General features: G+C 55.8%; 4 protein-coding genes across 9 annotated transcripts; 1 reads left to right on the top strand and 3 right to left on the bottom strand.

Moving 5' to 3' along the window:
- Nucleotides 1-120: 120 nt before the first annotated feature.
- KVP18_001883 (uncharacterized protein) lies at nt 121-718 on the bottom strand (the record flags this gene model as incomplete). Of its 2 annotated transcripts, XM_067952320.1 has the most annotated exons (3): nt 121-152; nt 179-432; nt 459-718. In XM_067952320.1, 3 exons carry the CDS (start codon nt 716-718, stop codon nt 121-123), a joined length of 546 nt encoding a protein of 181 aa, XP_067813188.1. The 2 variants fall into 2 exon arrangements, with proteins under 2 accessions (XP_067813188.1, XP_067813189.1); XM_067952321.1 differs by lacking the exons at nt 121-152; nt 179-432 and having other exon boundaries at nt 455-718.
- Nucleotides 719-870: 152 nt separating this feature from the next.
- Nucleotides 871-2528, top strand: KVP18_001884 (uncharacterized protein; the record flags this gene model as incomplete). 2 transcript variants are annotated; one of them, XM_067952323.1, is made up of 2 exons in its annotated part: nt 871-1176; nt 1221-2528. In XM_067952323.1, the coding sequence occupies 2 exons, from the start codon at nt 871-873 to the stop codon at nt 2526-2528; spliced, it is 1614 nt and encodes a 537-aa protein (XP_067813191.1). The 2 variants fall into 2 exon arrangements, with proteins under 2 accessions (XP_067813191.1, XP_067813190.1); XM_067952322.1 differs by lacking the exon at nt 871-1176 and having other exon boundaries at nt 1581-2528.
- Nucleotides 2529-2595: 67 nt separating this feature from the next.
- Nucleotides 2596-4293, bottom strand: KVP18_001886 (uncharacterized protein; the record flags this gene model as incomplete). The annotated part of the gene is made up of 1 exon (XM_067952328.1): nt 2596-4293. One exon carries the CDS (start codon nt 4291-4293, stop codon nt 2596-2598), a length of 1698 nt encoding a protein of 565 aa, XP_067813196.1.
- Nucleotides 4294-4331: 38 nt separating this feature from the next.
- On the bottom strand, nt 4332-6369 carry KVP18_001885 (uncharacterized protein; the record flags this gene model as incomplete). 4 transcript variants are annotated; one of them, XM_067952324.1, is made up of 4 exons in its annotated part: nt 4332-4607; nt 4637-5127; nt 5156-6247; nt 6276-6369. In XM_067952324.1, 4 exons carry the CDS (start codon nt 6367-6369, stop codon nt 4332-4334), a joined length of 1953 nt encoding a protein of 650 aa, XP_067813192.1. The 4 variants fall into 4 exon arrangements, with proteins under 4 accessions (XP_067813192.1, XP_067813193.1, XP_067813194.1 ...); XM_067952327.1 differs by lacking the exon at nt 4332-4607 and having other exon boundaries at nt 5109-6247; XM_067952325.1 differs by lacking the exons at nt 4637-5127; nt 5156-6247; nt 6276-6369 and having other exon boundaries at nt 4332-4580.
- Nucleotides 6370-6695: the final 326 nt, after the last annotated feature.

Here is a 6695-nt window from a genome sequence, read left to right as displayed (position 1 = left end):
CTGCCTTCTGGGCTCGTTCTCGTCGGCGACCTGGAAGGCTCGGCCGCATGCTGAATATCCGGTGTGGCTGGCAGAACTGATGAGTGGTCGGACGTGTTGGAACTGACCGAATCGGACTCTCTAGAACTCGCCTGCACCTTGAATGATGACATCTGGCTCTTCAAAGTTTCCGAGGAACTTGACTCGAGACTTGGAGTCTTGTGCTGAAGAATTGCCTTTGCGGTTGGAGAAGCGGTTTTGGAGGGTGGCGATAACAAGAACACCGACCCCTCGAGACTCTCAAACTCCTCTTGAGTCCTAATCCTCTTCAATCCCGAGTCCACACGGCTGGGAACGCGGTCGAATATAGAGCTCTGCCTCGAAATCACATCAAAGCTGCGCATGGACTCCAGAGACTGCCTTTCCCGCGATATCTGTGCGTCGTTCGACCGTCTGTGTACACCTCAGCTGTGCCTCACTTCCTGGCCATTCTTTCACTGCGCTCGGCTTCCCGCAGCTTCCTAGCTTCGATATCGGATTTCGTTTCCGGTGGAGGGCGTTGTTTCGTGGTCACCTTCCTTTCCTGTAGTCTACGGGCTGAAGGCTGCATCAGACCCATGGACTCTAGCCGCTCCTCCATGGGTAATCCGCCGGTGACGTCCAGAACGTTCAGGACGCCGTACACCTCCAGCACGGGTCCGTCGTCACCAAAGTCCACCTCGTCATCCTGGCTTGCCATATGAAGCTAAATTCCAATAAACATCGTCTATGGGGCCTCACGCCTAAAAAACTGTTCTACTCCAATGTGGATGCGCATGTAGATGCCCCACATCCAGCAGAGACGGTGACTGAATGCATGAGATGCGTGTCGAATCTATATTATTAAAATTCATGACAGGCCCTGGCCAGCTGCCCAATCTGGACTTCCTGACGGGTCTGATGTCGGCCTTGGGCACCGGCAACGCTGATGCTGGCGCCCCAGGAGTCGACGCCTCATCCGCCGCTGCGACTAACATTCTCAAGAGAGGTTTACCACCTCTTGCGGCGCCTTCAGGGTCGAATTCTGACAAGCCCTCGAAAGGCGACCAGTTCGATTTTCAGGACCTGCTTAGACTCCTGACGGCGAATCAAAGCATTCAACGAGGCGAGACAGAAGAAGAAAAGGCACAAGAGATGACCGAAGATTATGGCAAAGCAGTCCAGCACTTGCTGGAGTCCGCGGAATCCGACACCGAAACGAGCCTCACGGAGGACGCACTCTACAAGACGCACTCTACGAGGCTCCAGCCAGCCTCACAGAGGAACTCTACCATCCAGCCAGCCTCACCGAGGACGCACTCTACGAGGCTCCAGCCAGCCTCACAGAGGACGCACTCTACGAGGCTCCAGCCAGTCAGCCCTTGACAGAGGAGGCTGACGACGCCGTCGTCCCCACCGCTTTAACGCGACTGAAGACTGTTTTGGACGAGGTCGGTTCGCTGTTCGAGAGCACATCGGAGCAGTCGTTGTCTACTCTCGAAGCCCGCACCGCGCTAAAAGGACTGGAAAACTGCCATTCTGGCCTCCTCCAAGCCGAAGGCCGAGTGCTTGACGCTTGCCACATGCCTGCCCAGTCACCCATCACCACCCTGTCGTGCTCGCATGCAGGCTGGGCACAGGCCGCTCCGAACACCCCTACCTGGGGCATTCCCATCGTAACCACTGTTGGGGACTTCAAGATGGTTGCTGTGATTCATGGTCATGGGGGTAGCTTGCTGGCCAAAGCGCTCTCAGGGTTACTGGAGGCGTACCTCACACAGGCTCTATCTACCGTGGACGCTGACGAGTCTCAAAAGCCTGCAGCAATGGTCTCTGCAATAAAGTCTGCCATCAGAGACTTGGACATCGATCTCAGCCACCAACCGCTGTTCTACCAACAGGGTGCAGTGTTGGCCTTCGCCCTCGTCAATGACAAGTACATCGTTGGCGGCAACTGTGGCAACGCCACCACGTTCCTGGTTTTCACTGACGGCCTGTCAGCCCGGCTTAGCACCGAACATACATTGGCGAACCCCTGCGAGCGAAACCGGCTCGAGAAGCATCCGAAAAAGGCAGACATCATCCCAACGGAGTCCGAACTCGTCCTCGACCCGGAGATGGAGTCCCCGCCTTGCAAGGTGTCCAAGCCTCTCTGGGCACCCGATTGCTGGTTCCGATCGGAAGTGGTACACGGACGACTTGGAGGGCTGTTCACGTCCACTAGAGCGCTGGGATATTACCGCCACAAGAAGGACCCACATGACTTGCTCTCGTCCGAGGTTGACGTCAAGGTGACCCTGCGCCAGCCGTCGGACAGCGCAATCGTAATTGCAACCGACGGAGTAACCTCCTGGCTGACAGCCGACGATGTAGTGCGGTGCTTAGACCCCTCTTTGTCATGTGAAGAGCAAGCCCGCCGTGTGGTTGCGCGGGCAAAAGCCCAGGCAGCCATCAGCAGGGAGGTGGGGGACAGCGCTGAGGAGTCAACTTGCGTGGTCTTGGATCTAAACGCCATTCCGATGGCCCCATAGATTAAGTGAGAATGAAGAGAATTGTGAGTACGAGATAAATGCAATTAATAAAATTGTCTGCGCTGAATCAGAAATCGGACACGAATTCACGGCATACGAGCATAATAGCCTTCACACGTTTTCGCCAAGCTCGATTGACTTGGCGGTTCATCAACCAACTTAACCGACTGATCAGCAGTCCCATTGCTGCCGCTAAGCGGGATCTGGCTCGAATAATCACATCCGCAACCTTTGACTGGGAAAATTCAATTTGCCGCTGAATTGCAGAAGAGAATAGTATCTCTTTGTCCGTTGGCTTTTCCACGAAGGTGTAGAGATCCGTCACAGAGTAGTCTTCCAGACGGGTCCACTCCTCCTTCAGAGGTTGCAGGAGGGTGGCCACGATGGTACTTGCTAGTGGGTTTCGGCGTCGATCGCCACCCGTTACATTCAGCAGCGCGTCTATAACAGTTGCCAAGGCGTTGTGATGGTCAGAAGGACGCTTCGACTGGCGTCGTGCCAGCCGCATCCAGCTTCTCAGCTGTGACTGGTCCACCACCACTTCCTTTGGCTTGGAAGCCTGTCTGACCGGTGTCGACTGTCGCCGAGGCCACTCTAACACGCCGTTGGTCGCGGCCACAACATCTTGCCTTTGAGAGTCACTTTCGGGTGCGCATGTTCCGTTTTCCACACGGTTGACTTCTTCGACTATTTCGTCTGCGCGTAGGCAGGGCGCAGGTGAAGGACAAGGCGACCCCCCAGGCGAAAGGCAAGGCGAAGGCGCGGGAGAGCCAACAGGGTAGACATTCGCATAATCGGAAAGAAATCTGCTCCCGCGCAAGTCCTCGGCCTCTCCGATTGACCAGACTTCACAGTCCACGACTCCAGAGTCATAAGACGGCTCTATCGGGTCCTTCAGTATTGACAGGATACCCTGAACGATTTGGTTGTCACTAGGTAGCTCAATCTTAGGTCTACTAATAATCGGGTCGCCAGAGGTATAGTCCATGAAATGGAAAGTACTAGGTCTACTAATAATCGGGTCGCCAGAGGTATAGTCCATGAAATGGAAAGTACTAGCATTGGTGGCACCATTCGCGTCCATGTCCATGCACCAGCAGCAGGTCGGGTCTGTTTGACAGGTAGCGTCCTGCACCGGAACTGGACTGTCATGAATCTCCTGGCAGGTGGGGACATGGGGTGGAGGAGGCAAGGTAGGGAACACGGTGGGGGCGTACCCGTCGTAGGCCTGAGCGGGGTGGGAGAGAACCTGGTAAGCAGCCTCTGTGAAGATAGGCATCGGGTTTGTAGCATAACCCGGTGGCAGTAGACCGGGATTCCCGGGTGGGTGTAGCGGCGGGACGTGGGGTACCGGCGGGATCTGTATCGGGGGTGGAGGTGGGATCTGTGTCGAGGGTTGATGCGGGATCTGTTTCGGGGGTGGAGGTGGGATCTGTGTCCAGGGTGGAGGCGAAATCTGTGTCGGGGGCGGACGCGTTATGTCTAGGAAATGAGGATCAGGTCGGGAAGGCACCATCCTCCTTAAGAAGTGTGCAGGCTCCGACATAATGGACTCCCCGGCGGCGTTGTGCCGCTTGCCAACATTCAGTTGCATTGACTTCATGAGAATTTGGTCTACCTTCCTAACGGACGAATGAATTCGGCGAGGTAGGGTCTTCAGAACTTCTTCGAAGGGCTTCCAGCGGTGCTCCTCTGTCGGCGGAAACAGAGAGGCGAGAACCACCAGGTCAGAGCACTTCGCGAGTCTACGTTGGCCCACGCGCATCTGGAAGATATCGAAATAATGCAGGTTTCATAGGAAAGTCAATTGCTTTCGAGCAGCTGCAAAACGTCACCGTCCAGAAGCACTCGGCCAAACTCCTGTTGTAGAGCGCCACTCGCAGCGTTTTTTCGCAACTCTCCCAGAATCTGCCGGCACTCTCGGCAAAATGCAGAAGCGGCCTCCAGGTTGCTGTCATGAAACATCTCTGGCCTACATCCCGTGACTTGTATGCTGAGAACGTCGGCCTTCTCTTTGTACGACAGTCTTATGTGGCCCGTGGGTACAGCCATAGTTCCTTGCTTTATTGAGCTCCAAAACTTGAGTTATAGTCTCCGTTCGATCTCACCTCAAAAAAATCTAGGGCCAATGAGGCAGTGGACGCGTAGGGACAAGCGAAGTCCCATTGCTGCAGAGATTGGCTGCGGTACAGGCACACTAGGAAGAGCGCGAGGGCGTCGGCGTCTCTTAGCTTGCGCATCGAACAGCTGAAGGCGGACCGCACACGTAGGACGCCTCTAATGATTCCAAAGACAACTTCTGGCAAACGGAACGCCTCTAGAACGCGCCAATTGCCCAACGACTGGAACTTCTGAGGCAGTTTCAACAGACGAGCCTCCACGGTGGGAGTGTGGGGATCGCGGGGTAGAAAAATGCTGAAAGTTTCGTAGGAGTCTTCGTAGGGCTGAATGCAAAGTTCTCGGCCTAACGCGTCCTTCGACGACGTGTTGGACGTCTCATCGTCGAAGACGTCCGTGGAGAGCACCCGCATGAACATTCGACCCAGGAGAGCAGTGAAACGCGTGAACACTCTTTGTAGTTCATTGGGGGAGGCAGATTCTGCGTAAGTCCGACTTAGGGGTCTCACTTGTGGGATCTCGAAACTTCACCAGCAGTCGACGGCCGCGTCGGGAGAGTGAGCATAGGGCAAGCTGAAGTCCAAGCTTGCACTTCTCGTAATATTCACTCTTCTTGAGGAGAGTTTGTAGAGGCCAAACGACCACAGTCGCGCGTTCGAACGACAGAAGCTGATGGTAAATCCCGTACAGGGCCTGGCCAGACGTGCAGGGGGGGCGGTGGTGGGCCTTACAGAGCCCCAGCTGTAGGTGTTGGACGATCTGCGGGCCGGGAGTCCACTTGCAAGTAAAAAGACTCCGGATGGACGGCCAGAGCTCAGAACGTTGGAGACAACCCATCTTCCTGGAAATTGCAAGAGCTTTGGGTTTCTTCTTTGGAAAGTAAACAGTAACGGCGAGATACAACATTTCAGGGCGAAACGGATCAGTCAGACCCAGAGCGGAAAGTTCTCGTTCCGTTGAGATCCGGCCAAGGAGGAACTGGACCCTCGCCATGACGCTAGACACGCGAGCGGAGATTACACTTGACAGAAGGCAAGGGAGGCGCACCCTCTTGAGTAGCACCTCAGCGTCTATCGGCTGGAAAGGCACCCCACCCAAGGCTAGGCGAGATGCCGGCGTCCAAGCCGATGACGGGTTCAAATTCTCCAGTGCTGCCACCAGCAGAGGAACCATCCACAAGCTGTAGGTCGAAGACGGATCCGCAGGCCGAGCCGTGGTGGGTGTCGTGGAAAACAGCGACAGCGACCATGTCGAGCTGGGTCGGGATGGCAGGCTGAGGCAGTCTACCCTGTCCGCAGGCGAAGAGGGAAGGGATTGCAGTGACTTGCTCTGACAGAAGGGGATTCCCGGCCGGTGTAGTGACTTGCTCTCGTTCGACAGGGACTCGCTGCTGGTCTCGCATGCGGCGGGAAGCGCTACCTGCTGCGGACATGTGGTCTCCATATAGGCGTTGACGGCGCTCCAAGCACGTGCTATGTCTTGCCGCATCTCGCACAGGAGCTCCGCTAGTCTATCCGTGGGTTCAAAGAAAGCCAGGCGGCTGTCCGTGACGAATGTCGCGTTTACGGGGTCACAGTCAAGTGCGCCGCGTATTTCGTTGACTGGATGAAGGGTAAGAGGGGAACTCACTGCGTGCAGCCTGCAGGTCCACAAGAGGAAACGAACACTTCAGAGCAAGGGTCTTGGTGGAGTCTCGGGTGAGTCGTACCTCGAAGCAGGTCATTAAAGCGGTCCAAGAAGCTAGGCCGGCGTAACTGAGTTTCAATTCATCGATGAGGAGGGCTCGCACCATGCCTGGCCGGAGGCCTGCTGGATATCCCCCCACGGAAAAAGACTCCATTGCTCGTAAGATGTTGGTCGTTCTCGGCGAGAACGAGACCTCTCCATCTGGAGCAGTCCGCAATTTGGCTGCGACGCACTGCAGGAAACTCTGGTATGCACCGACTGAACCCATAGTCGACGATTCCTCCTCCCACGTCATGCTCATCGTTCCCAGCAGGCCCGAGATAGACTTGCTGGCTTCGGCAGTAACAGCCTGCAACACGTCCA

This window comes from the organism of the source record quoted next (assembly GCF_019968955.1).
Source record: "MAG: Porospora cf. gigantea A chromosome Unknown PgA_NODE_1276_length_6695_cov_304.053, whole genome shotgun sequence".
NCBI lineage: Eukaryota > Apicomplexa > Conoidasida > Eugregarinorida > Porosporidae > Porospora > Porospora cf. gigantea A.
The sequence above is the reverse complement of the archived record's forward strand: the minus strand, read 5'-3'. Positions and strand labels throughout refer to the sequence as shown.